General features: G+C 48.6%; 1 protein-coding gene across 2 annotated transcripts in view; it reads left to right on the top strand.

Annotated features, from left to right (window-relative positions):
- Window positions 1-6,217: 6,217 nt before the first annotated feature.
- CRTC3 (CREB regulated transcription coactivator 3) overlaps window positions 6,218-21,954 on the top strand; it is a 309,654-nt gene continuing 293,917 nt past the window's right edge. Inside the window, exon 1 of one of the 2 annotated variants that reach the window (XM_082253380.1) lies at window positions 6,218-6,695. In XM_082253380.1, coding sequence (XP_082109506.1) covers window positions 6,564-6,695 — 132 coding nt within the window. In that variant the 5' untranslated portion in view covers window positions 6,218-6,563. The remainder of the gene's footprint in view (window positions 6,696-21,954) is intronic. The other variant, XM_082253379.1, reaches the window with a different exon arrangement.

Raw genomic sequence — 21,954 nt, 5'->3', positions numbered from 1 at the left:
AGATTGGGGGGGATTTGTGCTAGGAGGATAGATTGGGGGGAATTTGTGTAGGAGGATAGATTGGGGGGAATTTGTGCTAGGAGGATAGATTGGAAGGGATTTATGTGAGGAGAAGGGATTGGGGGGGGGGGGGTTGTGCCAGGAGGGAAGATGGGGGTAATTGCTGCTCAGTGGAGGAATTTGTGCTGGGAGGGGGTATTGGGCGGAATTTGTGCTAGGAGGAGATATTGGGAGGGATTTATGCCAGGAGAAGGGACTGGGGGGGTTGTGCCAGGAGGGGAGATGGGGGGTAATTGGTGCTCAGTGGAGGGATTTATGCTGGGAGGGAGTATTGGGGGTTGCTAGGAGGATAGATTGAGGGGAATTTGTGCTAGGAGGATAGATTGGGGGGGGGGGGGGGATTTGTGCTAGGAGGAGATATTGGAAGGGATCTATGCGAGGAGAAGGCATTGGGGGGGGGGGGGGTTGTGCCAGGAGGGGAGATAGGGGTAATTGGTGCTCAGTGGAGGGATTTGTGCTGGGAGGGGGTATTGGGGGGAATTTGTGCTAGGAGGAGATATTGGGAGGGATTTATGTGAGAAGAAGGGATTGGGGGGGGGGGGGTTGTGCCAGGAGGCAAGATGGGGGTAATTGCTGCTCAGTGGAGGAATTTGTGCTGGGAGGGGGTATTGGGCGGAATTTGTGCTAGGAGGAGATATTGGGAGGGATTTATGCCAGGAGAAGGGACTGGGGGGGGGGGGGGGTTGTGCCAGGAGGGGAGATGGGGGTAATTGGTGCTCAGTGGAGGGACTTATGCTGGGAGGGGGTATTGGGGGTTGCTAGGAGGATAGATTGAGGGGAATTTGTGCTAGGAGGATAGATTGGGGGGGATTTGTGCTAGGAAGAGATATTGGAGGGGATTTATGCGAGGAGAAAGCATGGGGGGGGGGGGGGGGGGTTGTGCCAGGAGGGGAGATAGGGGTAATTGGTGCTCAGTGGAGGGATTTGTGCTGGGAGGGGGTATTGGGGGTTGCTAGGAGGATAGATTGGGGGGAATTTGTGCTAGGAGGATAGATTGGGGGGGATTTGTGCTAGGAGGATAGATTGGGGGGAATTTGTGTAGGAGGATAGATTGGGGGGAATTTGTGCTAGGAGGATAGATTGGAAGGGATTTATGTGAGGAGAAGGGATTGGGGGGGGGGGGGGGGGGTTGTGCCAGGAGGGAAGATGGGGGTAATTGCTGCTCAGTGGAGGAATTTGTGCTGGGAGGGGGTATTGGGGGGAATTTGTGCTAGGAGGAGATATTGGGAGGGATTTATGTGAGGAGAAGGGATTGGGGGGGGGGGGGGGTTGCGCCAGGAGGGAAGATGGGGGTAATTGCTGCTCAGTGGAGGAATTTGTGCTGGGAGGGGGTATTGGGCGGAATTTGTGCTAGGAGGAGATATTGGGAGGGATTTATGCCAGGAGAAGGGACTGGGGGGGTTGTGCCAGGAGGGGAGATGGGGGGTAATTGGTGCTCAGTGGAGGGATTTATGCTGGGAGGGAGTATTGGGGGTTGCTAGGAGGATAGATTGAGGGGAATTTGTGCTAGGAGGATAGATTGGGGGGGGGGGGGATTTGTGCTAGGAGGAGATATTGGAAGGGATCTATGCGAGGAGAAGGCATTGGGGGGGGGGGGGGGGGGTTGTGCCAGGAGGGGAGATAGGGGTAATTGGTGCTCAGTGGAGGGATTTGTGCTGGGAGGGGGTATTGGGGGGAATTTGTGCTAGGAGGAGATATTGGGAGGGATTTATGTGAGGAGAAGGGATTGGGGGGGGGGGGGGGTTGTGCCAGCAGGAGGGGAGATGGGGGTAATTGCTGCTCAGTGGAGGAATTTGTGCTGGGAGGGGGTATTGGGCGGAATTTGTGCTAGGAGAAGGGACTGGGGGGGGGGTTGTGCCAGGAGGGGAGATGGGGGTAATTGGTGCTCAGTGGAGGGATTTGTGCTGGGAGGGGGTATTGGGGGTTGCTAGGAGGATAGATTGGGGGGAATTTGTGCTAGAAGGATAGATTGGGGGGGATTTGTGCTAGGAGGATAGATTGGGGGGAATTTGTGTAGGAGGATAGATTGGGGGGAATTTGTGCTAGGAGGATAGATTGGAAGGGATTTATGTCAGGAGAAGGGATTGGGGGGGGGGGGGGTTGTGCCAGGAGGGAAGATGGGGGTAATTGGTGCTCAGTGGAGGAATTTGTGCTGGGAGGGGGTATTGGGGGGAATTTGTGCTAGGAGGAGATATTGGGAGGGATTTATGTGAGAAGAAGGGATTGGGGGGGGGGGGGGGGGGTTGTGCCAGGAGGCAAGATGGGGGTAATTGCTGCTCAGTGGAGGAATTTGTGCTGGGAGGGGGTATTGGGCGGAATTTGTGCTAGGAGGAGATATTGGGAGGGATTTATGCCAGGAGAAGGGACTGGGGGGGGGGGGGTTGTGCCAGGAGGGGAGATGGGGGTAATTGGTGCTCAGTGGAGGGACTTATGCTGGGAGGGGGTATTGGGGGTTGCTAGGAGGATAGATTGAGGGGAATTTGTGCTAGGAGGATAGATTGGGGGGGATTTGTGCTAGGAAGAGATATTGGAGGGGATTTATGCGAGGAGAAAGCATGGGGGGGGGGGGGGGGGGTTGTGCCAGGAGGGGAGATAGGGGTAATTGGTGCTCAGTGGAGGGATTTGTGCTGGGAGGGGGTATTGGGGGTTGCTAGGAGGATAGATTGGGGGGAATTTGTGCTAGGAGGATAGATTGGGGGGGATTTGTGCTAGGAGGATAGATTGGGGGGAATTTGTGTAGGAGGATAGATTGGGGGGAATTTGTGCTAGGAGGATAGATTGGAAGGGATTTATGTGAGGAGAAGGGATTGGGGGGGGGGGGGGTTGTGCCAGGAGGGAAGATGGGGGTAATTGCTGCTCAGTGGAGGAATTTGTGCTGGGAGGGGGTATTGGGCGGAATTTGTGCTAGGAGGAGATATTGGGAGGGATTTATGCCAGGAGAAGGGACTGGGGGGGTTGTGCCAGGAGGGGAGATGGGGGGTAATTGGTGCTCAGTGGAGGGATTTATGCTGGGAGGGAGTATTGGGGGTTGCTAGGAGGATAGATTGAGGGGAATTTGTGCTAGGAGGATAGATTGGGGGGGGGGGGGGGATTTGTGCTAGGAGGAGATATTGGAAGGGATCTATGCGAGGAGAAGGCATTGGGGGGGGGGGGGGTTGTGCCAGGAGGGGAGATAGGGGTAATTGGTGCTCAGTGGAGGGATTTGTGCTGGGAGGGGGTATTGGGGGGAATTTGTGCTAGGAGGAGATATTGGGAGGGATTTATGTGAGAAGAAGGGATTGGGGGGGGGGGGGTTGTGCCAGGAGGCAAGATGGGGGTAATTGCTGCTCAGTGGAGGAATTTGTGCTGGGAGGGGGTATTGGGCGGAATTTGTGCTAGGAGGAGATATTGGGAGGGATTTATGCCAGGAGAAGGGACTGGGGGGGGGGGGGGGGGGGTTGTGCCAGGAGGGGAGATGGGGGTAATTGGTGCTCAGTGGAGGGACTTATGCTGGGAGGGGGTATTGGGGGTTGCTAGGAGGATAGATTGAGGGGAATTTGTGCTAGGAGGATAGATTGGGGGGGATTTGTGCTAGGAAGAGATATTGGAGGGGATTTATGCGAGGAGAAAGCATGGGGGGGGGGGGGGTTGTGCCAGGAGGGGAGATAGGGGTAATTGGTGCTCAGTGGAGGGATTTGTGCTGGGAGGGGGTATTGGGGGTTGCTAGGAGGATAGATTGGGGGGAATTTGTGCTAGGAGGATAGATTGGGGGGGATTTGTGCTAGGAGGATAGATTGGGGGGAATTTGTGTAGGAGGATAGATTGGGGGGAATTTGTGCTAGGAGGATAGATTGGAAGGGATTTATGTGAGGAGAAGGGATTGGGGGGGGGGGGGGGGTTGTGCCAGGAGGGAAGATGGGGGTAATTGCTGCTCAGTGGAGGAATTTGTGCTGGGAGGGGGTATTGGGCGGAATTTGTGCTAGGAGGAGATATTGGGAGGGATTTATGCCAGGAGAAGGGACTGGGGGGGTTGTGCCAGGAGGGGAGATGGGGGGTAATTGGTGCTCAGTGGAGGGATTTATGCTGGGAGGGAGTATTGGGGGTTGCTAGGAGGATAGATTGAGGGGAATTTGTGCTAGGAGGATAGATTGGGGGGGGGGGGATTTGTGCTAGGAGGAGATATTGGAAGGGATCTATGCGAGGAGAAGGCATTGGGGGGGGGGGGGGGTTGTGCCAGGAGGGGAGATAGGGGTAATTGGTGCTCAGTGGAGGGATTTGTGATGGGAGGGGGTATTGGGGGGAATTTGTGCTAGGAGGAGATATTGGGAGGGATTTATGTGAGAAGAAGGGATTGGGGGGGGGGGGGGTTGTGCCAGGAGGCAAGATGGGGGTAATTGCTGCTCAGTGGAGGAATTTGTGCTGGGAGGGGGTATTGGGCGGAATTTGTGCTAGGAGGAGATATTGGGAGGGATTTATGCCAGGAGAAGGGACTGGGGGGGGGGGGGGGGTTGTGCCAGGAGGGGAGATGGGGGTAATTGGTGCTCAGTGGAGGGACTTATGCTGGGAGGGGGTATTGGGGGTTGCTAGGAGGATAGATTGAGGGGAATTTGTGCTAGGAGGATAGATTGGGGGGGATTTGTGCTAGGAAGAGATATTGGAGGGGATTTATGCGAGGAGAAAGCATGGGGGGGGGGGGGTTGTGCCAGGAGGGGAGATAGGGGTAATTGGTGCTCAGTGGAGGGATTTGTGCTGGGAGGGGGTATTGGGGGTTGCTAGGAGGATAGATTGGGGGGAATTTGTGCTAGGAGGATAGATTGGGGGGGATTTGTGCTAGGAGGATAGATTGGGGGGAATTTGTGTAGGAGGATAGATTGGGGGGAATTTGTGCTAGGAGGATAGATTGGGGGGAATTTGTGCTAGGAGGATAGATTGGGGGGAATTTGTGTAGGAGGATAGATTGGGGGGAATTTGTGCTAGGAGGATAGATTGGAAGGGATTTATGTGAGGAGAAGGGATTGGGGGGGGGGGGTTGTGCCAGGAGGGAAGATGGGGGTAATTGCTGCTCAGTGGAGGAATTTGTGCTGGGAGGGGGTATTGGGCGGAATTTGTGCTAGGAGAAGATATTGGGAGGGATTTATGCCAGGAGAAGGGACTGGGGGGGTTGTGCCAGGAGGGGAGATGGGGGGTAATTGGTGCTCAGTGGAGGGATTTATGCTGGGAGGGAGTATTGGGGGTTGCTAGGAGGATAGATTGAGGGGAATTTGTGCTAGGAGGATAGATTGGGGGGGGGGGGGATTTGTGCTAGGAGGAGATATTGGAAGGGATCTATGCGAGGAGAAGGCATTGGGGGGGGGGGGGGGTTGTGCCAGGAGGGGAGATGGGGGTAATTGGTGCTCAGTGGAGGGATTTGTGCTGGGAGGGGGTATTGGGGGGAATTTGTGCTAGGAGGAGATATTGGGAGGGATTTATGTGAGGAGAAGGGATTGGGGGGGGGGGGGTTGTGCCAGCAGGAGGGGAGATGGGGGTAATTGCTGCTCAGTGGAGGAATTTGTGCTGGGAGGGGGTATTGGGCGGAATTTGTGCTAGGAGAAGGGACTGGGGGGGGGGGGGGGTTGTGCCAGGAGGGGAGATGGGGGTAATTGGTGCTCGGTGGAGGGATTTATGCTGGGAGGGGTTATTGGGGGTTGCTAGGAGGATAGATTGAGGGGAATTTGTGCTAGGAGGATAGATTGGGGGGATTTGTGCTAGGAGGAGATATTGGAAGGGATTTATGTGAGGAGAAGGCATTGGGATAGGACGCTGGAAGCAATGGGCACATTTACAAATAAACACAGATTATACTGTACAGGGCACACTGCCCATGTGAAGGAGAACCGAGACCTCATTTACACACACAGCTTCATTATTTGATATCACTGCTGGGGGCCCAGGGATTTCTAACAGCAGCCCTGAGTACCTGGTAGACATTAAGCAAAGACAGTCTGCCCTGAGTTGTACTTGCCCCTCCCCGTGTGCACAGCCCCACTGACAGCCATTGGAATGGATGGGATGTGGAGCGCTTTGCGTCTTCCTCGCTCTCTGCTACTTTTCTAGCAGTGGGCGGTGCACAGAGCAGCGTTGTGATAGGTAGCCGCGGGCAGGAGGGCGGGGTGTGAATGGGCGGGTGCCGGGACCGGTGAAGTGGGCGGTGGTGTAGGTGAAGTGGGCGGGGCCGGCAGCCGTCACTTGGCAGGCCGTGTTGCCAGGAAGCGGCGCTCAGTCGGCGGACGTCGTGCAGTTTGCGGGGAAGTTTGTTGACATCGGGCCCGGAAGGACAGGAAGGAGGAGGGGGGAGGTTGGATCAGCCCCTCCCGGATGGCCTCTCATTATCGTCCTCGCTCCGGCCCGGGCCTCTCCTCATCGTCTCCGGAAGGGGGCACCATGACAGGCTGAGCCCGGAGACCCCCGGTCCCCCCTCAGGGACTGACCGCCCGTCCTCCCGGACTGAGTCTTCTCCGCTCTCCCAGACCCAGAGGAGCTCCGACATGGCGGCCTCCCAGGCCTCGTCCTCCTCCAACCCGAGGAAGTTCAGCGAGAAGATCGCCCTCCACAACCAGAAACAGGCCGAGGAGACCCGGGCCTTCGACGAGCTCATGACCGACCTGACCGTCTCCAGGGTGAGCGGAGGAGGAGGAGGGGCTCTGTGTGGGGGAGGGAGTTCTGTCAGTGTGTAGGGGCCCCTGTACTGCCTGTGGGCCCTTCTGTCAGTGTGTAGGGGCCCCTGTGTTGTCTATGGGGCCCTTCTGTCAGTGTGTAGGGGCCCCTGTACTGCCTGTGGGGCCCTTCTGTCAGTGTGTAGGGGCCCCTGTACTGCCTATGGGGCCCTTCTGTCAGTGTGTAGGGGCCCCTGTACTGCCTGCGGGGCCCTTCTGTCAGTGTGTAGGGGCCCCTGTGTTGTCTATGGGGCCCTTCTGTCAGTGTGTAGGGGCCCCTGTACTGCCTGTGGGGCCCTTCTGTCAGTGTGTAGGGGCCCCTGTGTTGTCTATGGGGCCCTTCTGTCAGTGTGTAGGGGCCCCTGTACTGCCTGTGGGGCCCTTCTGTCAGTGTGTAGGGGCTCCTGTACTGTTTGTGGGGCCCTTCTATCAGTGTGTAGGGGCCCCTGTACTGCCTGTGGGGCCCTTCTGTCAGTGTGTAGGGGCCCCTGTACTGCCTGTGGGGCCCTTCTGTCAGTGTGTAGGGGCCCCTGTACTGCCTGTGGGGCCCTTCTGTCAGTGTGTAGGGGCCCCTGTACTGCCTGTGGGGCCCTTCTGTCAGTGTGTAGGGGCCCCTGTACTGCCTGTGGGGCCCTTCTGTCAGTGTGTAGGGGCCCCTGTGTTGCCTGGGGGCCCTTCTGTCAGTGTGTAGGGGCCCCTGTGTTGCCTGGGGGCCCTTCTGTCAGTGTGTAGGGGCCCCTGTGTTGCCTGGGGGCCCTTCTGTCAGTGTGTAGGGGCCCCTGTGTTGCCTGGGGGCCCTTCTGTCAGTGTGTAGGGGCCCCTGTGTTGCCTGGGGGCCCTTCTGTCAGTGTGTAGGGGCCCCTGTGTTGCCTGGGGGCCCTTCTGTCAGTGTGTAGGGGCCCCTGTGTTGTCTGTGGGGCCCTTCTGTCAGTGTGTAGGGGCCCCTGTGTTGTCTGTGGGGCCCTTCTGTCAGTGTGTAGGGGCCCCTGTGTTGTCTGTGGGGCCCTTCTGTCAGTGTGTAGGGGCCCCTGTGTTGTCTGTGGGGCCCTTCTGTCAGTGTGTAGGGGCCCCTGTGTTGTCTGTGGGGCCCTTCTGTCAGTGTGTAGGGGCCCCTGTGTTGTCTGTGGGGCCCTTCTGTCAGTGTGTAGGGGCCCCTGTGTTGTCTGTGGGGCCCTTCTGTCAGTGTGTAGGGGCCCCTGTACTGCTTGTGGGGCCCTTCTGTCAGTGTGCAGGGGCCCCTCTGCTGCCTGGGGGGCCTGCTGTCAGTGTGTAGTGGCCCCTGTACTGCCCGTGGGGCCCTTTTGTCTGTGCCTTGGGGGGGCCCCTTGTGTCTTAGGCCTCAGTTTTCTGTATCCCCTTATCCCATGGTGAGCACACAGACAGATAGGGATCTGTCATAGAGGCAACTGTTAGTCTGGCCATACACTCTCCAATGTGATTGTACAATCTCCTGCAGATCCCCCGCCAGCCCTGGGGAGTGTGATTGGATAGGAGTGGATGGTGTAGATTGGCCCTCATATATTGATTTGGCCATTGGGATTGTACAATCGGATTGCAGCTGCAGAGTCTCCATCTCTATGGAGATAAATTGGAGGATTCCAGGTGATCCAATGGTGGCCCTTCCAGCTCCTGAATACATGATGTTGTTTGTTGGATTTAGAAGTACAACCTTCCCGCCCAGACATCGATCAAAATTCTGCCAATCCCAAATGTCCATCCATTTATAGAGGCTTTAGGCTTTCCATGGGAGGGGTCTGCCTGTCAATCCACCCATGTTTACCCCCTGTACTTAGGTAGGTCCTTGTATTCTATAGCTTTGCTAATTCTAATACATACTCCCAATAAATGATCAATTTCTTCTCCAATTGATCTCTCCAATAGAAATAACCTAATGTCCAGCACCCATTCAATCGATATGCCAAGCACCGGAAAGGGAATTTAAGTGGTTAATATAAGATCTTAGTTTACCATAGTAAATTATTGATCCCACCATGTGTTCCATCATGTAATCTTAATCTGATCAATTGAAATACGATCATATTCATGTACAAAGCATCCCGATGTTGCCAATTGATCACCTTCATTCTAAATTGAGTCTATCAATCAGAAAGGGAGTTCATTTTGATTGATCTGCACATCAATCGGATTATAAAATCGAAGCACGTTTGGCCATATACAAACCTCATTGACAGTCAGGCAGGCTGTGGTGATCAATAGTTGATGGTAGATCTGAAGTAGATTGCATAGTCAGCCTAGGGGGCCTTTCACACGAGCGATCCGATCTTATCCGCCTGTCAGTTTTTTTTGGTGGATCTGATTGGATCCCCCATGCATCCCTATGGGGTTGTGGGTGTCAGCGGAGACATGTCTGCTGCCATCCGCATCCTATCCGTGAAATCCAGACGGATGGAAACCCTATTTTCCATCCGTCCAGGGGATCGGATTGGATGAGAGCAGGCAGGCGATTCCCCCATAGAGATGCATGGGGCTCTGACACCTCCCTCTCCGCACACAGAGCGGAGAGGGAGCTGTCACCTGCCGGCTCAGCGGGGATCGGTGTATCGATCCCCCGCTGAGCAGCATGGATCCGCCTACGGAGGCGGACCTTGTGAAAGAAGCCTAAGGGCTCTTTCACACAGGCAGACCGTTCAGATTTATTTTTTGGCGGATCTTAACGGTCCCCCCATGCATCCCTATGGGGCATCGGATGTCAGCGGAGACACGTCCGCTGACATCAGATCCGTCAAATCTGGACCCTATTTTTCATCCGTCCAGCGGATCGGATGAGAACGGACCAACGGTCCGTTCCCATCCGAACAGCTGTCATCCTCCTGCTCAGCGGGGGATCAGCGGATCGATCTCCCGCTGAGAAAAACGGAGTCCGTCCGACGGACAGAGTGTGTGAAAGAGCCCTTAGGCTTACCATAGACAATACAGGCCGACCATACAATCTCTGTACAGTCCCCTTTAGATCTACCAAACCTGGGATTGTACAATCAGTGTGAATGAGGCTTTAGGCTGACTACACAGAAAACAATCTGACAGGTCAGGTCAGAGCCGCTGTACTAACAATCTGATGTTAGTACAGCAATCTCTCCTGCTGTTCTATTGTGTTCTGACAGGGGGATGACATGTAACCTGTTCCACTATTGCAACTGCTCCCCGAGCCGCTGCCTCTAGTGACAGTAATGACAGTAGTGAGAGTCTTCTCCCAGAACTCGCTGCCACAGTTTAAAAATGTAGGCATGTAGGGCTCTGTCCACCCGGCTGCATCATTCATTCACAGAGGGGAGAACTACAAGTACCAACAGCCTTTGCGACTGTCCGCTCATACTTCCTAATGAACTATCAGGATCCTGTTGAGCGCTCTGGTAGGTCATTGTGTATCTACCTGACCATAGGAGATACAAGCAGACGGCTTACACTGACAGTCTGCAGGAGGTCCTGCATGGCACCTGCAATCTGCTGATCGTCGATGCTTTGCTTTGCAGGCTACTAGTGAAAAGTATAAAACTAGTATAAAACTAGTATTAAATAGGGTGTTACCCACCCACCTTTCTTTAGCTCCCCACATCTTTGGTTCTCTTTGTATATTACTAGGATTATGGCACCTAAGGGGTAGCTCTTAATTTATATCTAGTATAAGAAATGTGCATTTATTATTTCTTTTACAAATGTAAACTTTTGTTTTAACCACTTCACCCAGGAAGGTTCCCCCCCCCCCCCCTTCATGACCAGGCCATTTTTCGCAACACGTCACTGCGTTACTTTAACTGACAATGTGCTACGCTGTACACAAATAAAATTGATGTCCTTTTTTCCCACAAATGGAGCTTTCTTTTGGTAGTATTTGATCATCTCTGTAGATTTTTATTTTTGTGCTATAAACAAAAAAAAGACCGACCAATTAAAAAAAAAAAAATAATATTTTTTTTACTTTCTGCTATAAAACTTATTCAATAAAAAATGTAAAAAATCGAATTTCTTCATCAATTTAGGCCGATATGTATTCTGCTACATATTTTTGGTAATAAAATCCCTCTAGGCTTATATTGATTGGTTTGCGCAAAAGTTATAGCATCTACAATGGGATACTTTTTTATAGAATTTTTTTTTTTTACTAGTAATGGCATAATTAGCGAATTATAGCAGGACTGCGACATTGCAGTGGACAAATCGGACACTAAGTGACACTTTTGACACTTTTTATGGGGACCAGTGACACCAATACAGTGATCAGTGCTAAATAATATGCACTGTAATTGTACTAATGACACTGGCTGGGAAGGGGCAAGCAAAGGGGTAAATGTGTCCCTAGGGAGTGCTTTCTAACTGTGCAGGATGGGCTTGTACTGTAAAAAGACAGAGATTCGTGTTCCTGCTTAGCAGAAACACAAGATCTCTGTCTTCTGTCAGTGGCGATCCGCCTTGTTTACATAGGCAGACCATCGTTTTGTCTGCCTCGGGAACGATGGGCGGGTCACATGACTGTGCTTACCAATGAAAATCACATCTGAGGCAGCCTTTTCCATTAAGGTGTCCCAGAAGTAAAAACCTTTCCTGGTTGGTACAGTCATGTGGTCATGCTGACCAATGAGCACTTTGCAAAGATTATGATGGATACTCACTCCAGGGCTCTGTGTTGCGGTGTATAGACCGCTACATCTGCAGCATGGGCCATCATGGTATGTGAAGTGAGGTCTGGAGGGGTGGCCGGGATATTTGGGGTAAGTTCACCTTTTCATTTTTGTGTAAAAAAAAAAAAAAGGTGAACTTACCTTTTAAAGCGTTACTCCTTGATAGGCATTACTTACCGTACTCTATAATGGGGTCTTCCACCTCCGTCAGATCCAGTTGTGGTGATTTTGTCCCTCTTAGGCTGGCCATACATGGAATGAAATTCTTTCCTCGGTTGCAGAATTATAAATTTACTCGATTTCCCCCACACAGACCATGCTGATGTAGGACTCCCTCCAGTGGGCCATTGTCTTCTACGGCGGGGGAAGCTATAGTAGTCGCTAGTGATAATCACAGGTAAAACCTAGCTTGCTGTTTCCCGCTGTACCGGCTGAGATTCAAACCATGTATGGCCTGCCAAAGTCACTCTCAGACCAGTCTGGTTGGTCACCATCCCTCCCCCAGACCTACAGGCTCAGCGGCCACTCCCAGTCCTGCATTGTGCATGATGTATAGGAGTGCTGTCCATGTTTTGGTGCTACCTGCTGTCATAGGACTGTGGCATACTGCGGTATAAGCTAAGGCTTGTCTCCACCGGCAACAACCAGGGCAGATTATTTTTTCCACCCCTGAAATGGCCAAAAATTGCCTCGTACAACAACAGTGCAATATATAAATAAAAAAAAAAAAAGAAAAATATATATATATATATAATTTTTTTTTTTTAAATTATTTTTATTAATAATTTTTTTTTTTTTTTTTTTTAATTCTCCTTGGCATGTTATTGGGTATTCTTAAGTGAAGCGTCCTCTCATTTACTAAGCCCTGGAGCAGCTGCACTTGCAAAGTGCACAGTCTATTTGTCTTTAGTAAATTCACCCCAATGTGAAGCTTTGGCCCAATTCACATTGTCTGCCAGTTATGATCCCTACATCGGAATCTGAACTGGCTGGCTCAGTGGTGCCTTTACCTGTAGAAAAGAACTGTGACCAGGTGCCAAACATATCCTGCCCCCATCACCATATATAACCTATACACAACCAATATTCACCCATCAGACTTTAAATGAGGCATAATACAAAAGTCCTAAAATATCAATTTATTGTACAATGATTTGACACATTAACGGATAAAGTACAACATTTTGTCATATCAGGCCAGTGGGTTACACATAACAATATATAATGTACATCAAGCTGGTATATTTTCACATGCATGCTTTACATAACCAAGAATGCATCTTGTAACTCGACGCATTTCGTGAATACTTTCACTTCTTCAGGAGCAGTTGCCTCCAACAACAGAACTCTATAAAACCAGCTTGGAACTTGATAACACATAGCGCCTTTAAATGGTGACCGCTGCTCAATGTCTGAGAAGTGGAGGGGGTCCAAGACCCCCAATAGGAAAACCAGTGAGGTAGCACAAAAGTTCATAGCTGTGGTTAAAATTAAATAAATAAATAGAAAAGTACCAAAAACCAACCTGGTGTTTGCAGGGGTGAGTGATGATTCTCCAACTATACAGATCATGACCTCAAAGGAAAAGAAAAGAGATGCCTTTTATCTTTGACCACAAGGAGTGGCTTATTTTCAGTGCGCCAACTATCCGACGTGGCCAGCCGGTCCCAGAGGCGGTCAAAGACTAGATTGTCTTGGATCGCCTGTATGGCCTTGGAGGACCTGAGCATTGTCATGATGTCACTTCCTGTCCAAGGTGGAAGTTATGAAAAAAAAAAAATATGTGTGTGTGTGTGTATATATATATATATATATATATATATATATATATATATATATATATATATATACACACATGTATATGTGTGTTTTTGATCTTTTTCTCATATATATGAGAAAAAGATAAAAAAAAAAAAAATATATATATAATTTTTTTTTTTTTTGGGGTCTTTGACCCCAGATCGCTCCATGAAGAGGACCTGTCATGCTTATTTCTATTACAAGGGATGTTTACATTCCTTGTAATGGGAATAAAAGTGATAAAAATAAATAAATTCAGGGCACAGTGTAAAAATAAATAATAAAAATTTAAAGGGCCCCCATCCCTCCGTGCTCACGCACAGAAGCATACGCACATCATGCGCTAATATGTAAAAGGTATTTGCACTACACATGAGGTATTGCCGCGAATGTTCGAGCAAGAGCAGCAATTCTTGTGCTAGACCGCCTCTGTAACTCTAAACCGGTAACCTGTAAAAATGTTTAAAGCGTCGCCCATGGAGATTTTTAGGTACCGTAGTTTACTGCCATTCCACGAGCCTATGCAATTTTAAAGCTTAAAGAGGAAGTAAACCCTCCTCAGGAAGTTGTACCTATAGGTAAGCCTATATTAAGGCTTACCTATAGGTACTGTAAATATCTCCTAAACATGTACCGTTTAGGAGATATTTACCTTTAATGCAGCCAGTGACGTCACTGGCGCATGCGCTCTGAAGGAACGGCAGATCGTGCCGTTCCTTCAGAGCCCCGTGCCGTGACCGTCGGCTCCCGCGCGCGTGCGCGGGAGTGACGTCACCGCGGCTCCGGCCAATCAGATGGCCGGATGCCGCGATCCCGGAAGACGGGCGACTATACATGTCGCCCGTCATACAGGTAAGCGGACGGCACGGCGGGGGCTCGTTCTGAGGTAAGTATTTCATAATGAGCTACTATGCGATGCATACTAGCTCATTATGGGTTTCTCTTTCAGGATGTAAAGAAGAGAAAAAAATTTTTTCTCGGTTTACAACCTCTTTAACATGTCGGATATCTATTTACTCAGCGTAACATCTTTTACATTTTACCAAAAAAAAAAAAAAAATTGGGTTATGCTGTATATCAGTGCTCCCCAACCTTTTTATCGCTGCGGACCGGTCAACGTTTGATAATTTTTCCGTGGCCTGCTGAGGGGGGGGGGGGGACGTCAATGCAGAGTGCCGCAGCGTGCCCCCAATCAATGCAGAGTGCCGCAGCGTGCCCCCAATCAATGCACAGTGACCAGTGCACTTACCTGATTTGCAGCGGCGGCTTCTCCTCAGTCTCCCCGCGTGTCCTCGAGTCCTCCCTCCTCCTCCTCCTCCTTGGCCAGTGGCATGGGTTCGCCTTCCGGCCAATCAGGAAATGGAAATAATGTAATGTTCTTTGGGCGGACCGGTACCATTTGATCCACGTACCGGTCCGCGGCCTGGGGGTTGGGGATCACTGCTGTATATTATCGGGTTTGTGTGTTTTTTTTTTTTTTTGTTTTTTTTATTGCATTTGCAAAACTGCTTCACAAATATTGTGTGACATAAAAATTTGCAACCATCGCCATTTTATTCTCTAGGGTCTCTGCTAAAAAAAAATTGTATAATGTTGGGGGGTTATAAGTTTCTAACAAATACTGATTTAAACTTGTAAAAGTACCAGAAAAAGCCTGGTTTTAAAGTGGTTAAACTGGAACATAGACAAGGGCTTAAAAGATATAAAAGCCACATACTCAGGAAGTGATTAAATCAGCTGCTGATGGAGATTCAATTTTAAGTGCAGCCAAAAACCCTATTATAAAAAATCACCACAAGGGACATAAGTATGATGTCTTCCTTGTGTTGATTTTTTTACCTTTTCAGTAGTAATCCATTTGGTTCTGTACCACTGCCATCGTAATCTTCCAGTATGGCGGGGCCTAATATGGCTAATGGGCTGTCAGAGCCTGACTATGCCCGCCCTTTTCTGCCTGATCCGCATTCATAGAAGCTGTACTATATCTTCTACGAATGACACATGATCTGTGAATGGAGGGAGTAGAGTTATCAATTATCTGCCTGTCCCCCATCCATTGATCCTGTGTCATTCATAATAGTACAGGTGACAGAATGCGCACAATCGCAGCAAAACCACACTGCTTTAGGTGCCGGTAAAAATGAATGGCACCCGAACATGCGATTTGTCATTGCAGTGCAATTTGGGATTGCAACGGAATCGCTGCAGTTCTCCCTGAGATTCCAGATCTCCAAATGTGAATGGAGCCTAAAGTAGCAACAGAACTGCAAGCAAGTGCACCAACTGTCCGACGATGCAGCCAGCTGGTCCCAACTGGAAATCACATTAGTGTGAACTGAGCCTAATGCCTAGTACACACACAACGATTATCGGCCGACCAATCGTCCGACTTTTGTCCAGAGTTGTGTTTTGTTGGTTGGAATGTGCCTAGACTGCACACAAATTTTCTCGGCCAACAAAAATCTACTTCAGAAGTGATGTCATGTGTTGGTTTACTTTCGTGTGTTATTTCTTCTCTGAGCATGCCCAGTCTTGCTCATCTGATTTTTATCTGCCGAAATCTGTACTGACTGACGGAAAATCAGCCGTTGTGTTGAAAGCCAACAAAAATTTTATAGTCTGCACACCAGATTTTTTTCGGCCGAAAAGTCTGAGTCGGTTGTCGGAAGCATCATACTAACAAGCCGAAAATCGGCAGGTTGGATGAAAATTCCCAACCAATAATCGATGCGTGTGTACGAGGCATTAGGCTTCATGTACACCAGCCTACATTAGCAGCTCCTAAATTTGAGTTTAGGAGCTTTTAGCATTTTTTTTGCCAAAGCTCCTAGACTCAACTCCATAAAATTCTGTGTCAATGTACAGCAGAGTTTCGCTGAGTTTAGGAGCTGCTGCAGTTAGGTGAGCTTCAACCTCCCTCTCCTGAACTTGGAAGAATCGTGTTTAGGATAGGAATGTTTTGACCACTGGTTGTGGAAAAATGCAAAATTGCGGCACGTTCTATTGTGTTCTATGCTGGGTGTCTCGTCTGGTGTGATCCTTGTAGTCAGTTGAGGGACTGTAGAACACGTGTTTGGTACATGCTGGATGTTTTGGTTGGCGTGATCCTTGTAGTCTAGTCAGGTGATAATCTAGAACACGTGTTTGGTACATGCTGGATGTTTTGGTTGGCGTGATCCTTGTAGTCAGTCGAGGGACTGTAGAACACGTGTTTGGTACATGCTGGATGTCTTGGTTGGCGTGATCCTTGTAGTCAGGTGATAATCTAGAACACGTGTTTGGTACATGCTGGATGTCTTGGTTGGCGTGATCCTTGTAGTCTAGAACACGTGTTTGGTACATGCTGGATGTCTTGGTTGGCGTGATCCTTGTAGTCTAGAACACGTGTTTGGTACATGCTGGATGTCTTGGTTGGCGTGATCTTTGTAGTCAGTAGATGGAATCTAAAACGCATGTTTGGTACACGCTGGCTCTCTCTTCTGGTGTGATCCTTGTAGTCGGTTGATTGAATCCAGAACACGTGTTTGGTACATGCTCTGTGTCTTCCTGAGGGTAAAGAGGAAGTAGTTCTGCATGGAACGCTCCATACACCTGCTGAGCAGTTCTTGGAAATGACTTGGCTCTGGCTCCGCTCCTTTACTGAATAAAGCTGAAAGTCCATCGTCGTCTCTGTGGAAGGGCTGCACTTCTGTTCTGGTTTATATTCTTCTAAGGAGCATTACTGACGCAGCTCCACCGTCCAAAGTTTCTTCTTTTTATGTATTTGTGACTTGTAAGGTCTCAGATTTCTTGTAGTAAATACAGGAGGATGGCTTATCAATATCTCAGTTCATTCATGTGTGTAGATTCTTCTTATATAAAGTACAGTCGTGTCTATTCTGCAGGATGGTGGCAGAGCTGTGAAGGTTTCATGTGACAATGGAGTGTGACATTAAATAACTCCTTCCTCTAGATCAGGGTTTCCTTAATTTTCTGTACATGGTCACACTTACATTTTTTTTTTTTTTTTTTATAAATATTCGCAGGCAGAAAAAAAAGTTAGTTTTAAAAATGAATAAGTCTCCTTTTTGTATCAAGGTCCCCCCTAAGTCCCCAATCTGTGCAGTTTGGGTATATGCCCCTGGACTCTAGTTGTGGGGTAGATGTGGGCCACAGGTCATAGTTTGGATACCCCTTGATGCCGACCTCACACAAATATGCGGCCCCACTAGACTGGGCTTTTTTCCGTAAGGCCGCATATTTGCGTATCTCCCTTTTGTGTGTGGCGCAGCACAGAGACCGGGGTCTCACCGAGGGCCCCGTACTTATAGCATCTGATTGGCTTACCTCAGTGATCAGTCCCTGTGAAGCCCACCCCAATGTTTTCTTGCTCTGTGAATAGAGGAGAGAGGTATAGAGGAGAGAGATGCATCGTATCTCTTTCCTTGCAGAGATAGATACAGTATCACACAAGTAAGTACACCCGTCACATTTTTGTAAATATTTTATTATATCTTTTCATGTGACAACACTGAAGAAATGACACTTTGCTACAATGTAAAGTAGTGAGTGTACAGCTTGTATAACAGTGTAAATTTGCTGTCCCCTCAAAATCACTCAACACACAGCCATTAATGGCAACACAAGTGAGTACACCCCTAAGTGAAAATGTCCAAATTAGGTACAATTAGCCATTTTCCCTCCCTGGTGTCATGTGACTTGTTAGTGTTACAAGGTCTCAGGTGTGAATGGGGAGCAGGTGTGTTAAATTTGGTGTTATCGCTCTGGCCAGGACAGGTTCCACTCAGAACAGGCCTTGCCATGGTCAACCAAAGAAGTTAACTATTCAGGCTTAGCGTCCTATCCAGAGGTTGTCTTTGGGAAATAGACGTATGAGTGCTTCCAGCATTGCTGCAGAGGTTGAAGGGGTGGGGGGGGGGGGGGGGGTCAGCCTGTCAGTGATCAGACCATACGCCGCACACTGCATCAAATTGGTCTGCATGGCTGTCGTCCCAGAAGAAAGCCTCTTCTAAAGATGATGCACACGAAAGCCCGCGAACAGTTTGCTGAAGACAAGCAGACTAAGGACATGGATTACTGGAACCATGTCCTGTAGTCTGATGAGACCAAGATAAACTTATTTGGTTCAGATGGTTTTAAGCGTGTGTGGCGGCAAGAAGGTGAGAAGTACAAAGACAAGTGTGTCTTGCCTACAGTCAAGCATGGTGGTGGGAGTGTCATGGTCTGGGACTGCATGAGTGCTGCCGGCACTGGGGAGCTACAGTTCATTGAGGGAACCATGAATGCCAACATGTACTGTGACCTACAGAAGCAGAGTATGATCCCCTCCCTTCAGAGACTGGGCTGCAGGGCAGTATTCCAACATAACTCCAAACACACCTCCAAGTCGACCATTGCCTTGCTAAAGAAACTGAGGGTAAAGGTGATGGACTGGCCAAGCATGTCTCCAGACCTAAACCCTATTGAGCATCTGTGGGGCATCCTCAAATGGAAGTTGGAGGAGCGCAAGGTCTCTAACATCCACCAGCTCGTCATGGAATGGAGTGGAAGAGGACTCCAGTGGCAACCTGTGGCATGGAGTTCACCAGAGCATCAAAGAGGGGCAGTGCTGGAAAATAATGGTGGCCACACAAAATATTGACACTTTGGGCCCAATTTGGACATTTTCACTTATGGGTGTACTCACTTTTGTTGCCAGCGGTTTAGACATTGAGAGCCGGTTCACATTAGCGCAACACTACTCCTTACTACTTCAGGAGGCGACTTGTCAGTCCCGTGCACCACGACTTCGGAGCGACTTGCAGGGACTTCACATAATGGAAGTCTATGCAAGTCGCTCCGAGGTCGCCCCGAAATAGTACAGGACCCTTTTTCTAAGTCGGAGCAACTTGTGTCGCTCCTATTAGAACGGGTTCTGTAGCGGTCAATGGACCGCGAGGGAGCGCGACTTGTCAGGCTGACAAGTCACGCTAATGTGAACAGAGTCTAATGGCTTTGTGTTGTTGTTTTGAGGGGACAGCAAATTTACACTGTAAGAGCTGGTTCACACTACCACTACCAGAAAGTCGCCCTGTGACTTGTTTAGAGACTTGTTTAGAGACTTGTTTAGAGACTTGTTTAGAGACTTGTTTAGAGACTTGTTTAGAGACTTGTTTAGAGACTTGTTTAGAGACTTGTTTAGAGACTTGTTTAGAGACTTGTTTAGAGACTTGTTTAGAGACTTGTTTAGAGACTTGTTTAGAGACTTGTTTAGAGACTTGTTTAGAGACTTGTTTAGAGACTTGTTTAGAGACTTGTTTAGAGACTTGTGCACTACTTTGAAGAGACAGGCGACTTTGTCTGTGGGGAATGCCTGGCTAATCTCTTTCTTCTTCCTGGAAAGTCTGATAACAAGTCGTGTCAATTAAGATAAGGAGGCAACTCCCATTGAAGTATAAGGGACAGTCGGATCACAGGTCGCCTCAAAGTAGTACAGGACCCTTTTCTGAAGTCGGAGCAACTTCAGTAGTGCCAATTAAGACGGCACTAATTGATTAACATTGCTTTTGTTATGTCAAGCTACCTGGGGCAACACAAGTTGCCTCACAAGTCGCGCTAGTGTGAATGGGCTCTTATACAAGCTGTACACTCACTACTTTACATTGTAGCAAAGTGTAATTTCTTCAGTGTTGTCACATGAAAAGATAGAATAAAATAATATTTACAAAAAATGTGAGGTGTACTCACTTTTGTGAGATACTGTATGTATGTATGTGTGTGTGTGTGTGTGTGTGTGTGTGTAGAGCTAACATTGTGTTAAAAGAGGAAAACCTGTGCTACTAAACCATACTGGGTATTAACAGCCCCGTGAAAAAAATACAAAATTTAAAATTACAAAATTTTTTAAAAAAGGATAAAGGATGCTTTCATCAAGGACAGCTGCTCTCCTGTTTTTTGATAACAGTAAAAATTCTTATAATGGGAAAAAAAGGAGGAAACCGCTAATCCTATTTATTAGTGGCTTGCGGGACTTGATATTTTTTGGCACAAAATTGTTGGATTTTTATAATTGGACGTTTATTAGCGCAAGGCACTTTCCACTAGAGGAAAATATTTATGTATTTTTTTTTTATTTGCACATAAATTAGGCAAAATTTTTTTTTTTTTATGCATATGAATTAAGTAATATTTGATACATTGATTGCACAGGATATAGGTGATGTATACATATACTGTATATTTCTTGTAGGTTTTCACGTGGGATTAGTGCTTCCCCCACCCTCCTTGTTTTCATTATGGGGCTAAGAGCCGGTTCACACTAATCCGACTCAAAGTCGCCCGTGCAGCACGACTTCATCGCGGCTTGCAAACGACTTCTCATAATAGAAGTCAATGCAAGTCGCTCCGACTTCGCCAAAAAATAGTGCAGGAACCTTTTTTCTAAGTCGGAGCGACTTGAGTCGCTCTGATTGGAACGGTTCCATTGCACAGCATTGGGAGCTACTTGTCAGGTGACCAAGTCGGAGTAGTGTGAACCGGCTCTAACATTAAATTGACTGACTGTATCCACTTCCTTGCCGCAAAAGGAAAATTAACAAATTAACTATGCAATAAAAAATCTGGAGGACTACTAGGCTCTATATCCAGAGGGTCTACGAGACCCGGACCGCCTCCACCTTCTTGACCAAGACTTCACTGCCCATCCTGTAGCAGAGGCACCACCTGTCACTGTCGAAAGCCCAGCCATCAGGGCGCAATTTCTATTATCAAAGGTGACCTGGTGCCTGGGATTCTTCCAGCTCTGTCTTAATGCATAAAAACACATGCACAGTACCACACAAAGTAAAAGTGTAAATGGGCCCTTTAAGAGACCCTGTCCCCAATGTGCAAAATTGCAGCCCTCCCTAATGGAATCAATGTACTATTATATTGACAACCTAAGTTTATTTGTTTGATTATGGTATATACTGGGCCTACTTGATTGTGGTGTGGGCAATCTGTCTTAATGATGTTCATCACCACTGGCCCTGATGTCTGACGTTTACTGTTTGTTTTATTTTTTCAAAATCTTTTTCTCACTAAAAATACTGTGAAAGAAAAATTGGAGCCCTCTCCTTCCTTTGCCATAGCCCACTCGTCTTCTGGTAGTATCTATACTATGTGTGCTGGCCCAGCTCCTCCATCCCTTAACTGTCTACATAACCTTTTGCAGCAGTGGGGGAGAAGCAAAGGGGAATATTATAGAGTGTCAGCTCTGAGGCTGCTGGGGAATATATTTTGTTTATAAGTCTGGCAGCAGGGTCTCTTTAGCCTTAAGCAAGGTAGGTACAGCAAGTTTTGTATAAAAATGGAGAGGTCAGCGTAATAACTAAGCAATGTTAATGGTGACAATCTGCCCCGCTGAGCTATTGTGTTCTGATGGGGGGATTGCGCCCCTAACACCACCCACAAAACAACCCTAGCCCCTCCCGCCCCCCCATCGAACACGCTGATTGGATGCTGGTTTTCCAGCATGGTTGTTCAACAGAGGCCGATTGTTAGACCACCTTCTGTCAGACAGGCTGCTGTACACATTGGTCAAATGTCGGCCGGATTCTGTTCTGTGTGTACCAGCCATACAGGGAATGATTCCATATGCAATCAAATTGTTTCTAATTTCAGAATATTGAAAAGATGATTTGATGCGTAATATTTTTCATCATCATGTCAATCTATTTGTTTTTTTTTTTTTAATCAGGGTTTACATTGACTTATCAAAATAATTACAAGGAAATTAATCAAACTTGCACAGTAGATATCTTTCATAG

The sequence above is a fragment of the Pelophylax lessonae genome (assembly GCF_965119305.1).
Source record: "Pelophylax lessonae genome assembly, chromosome: 4".
NCBI classification, from domain to species: Eukaryota; Metazoa; Chordata; class Amphibia; order Anura; family Ranidae; genus Pelophylax; species Pelophylax lessonae.
Note: the sequence above shows the minus strand (reverse complement) of the source record. Positions and strands in the feature narration are given on the sequence as shown.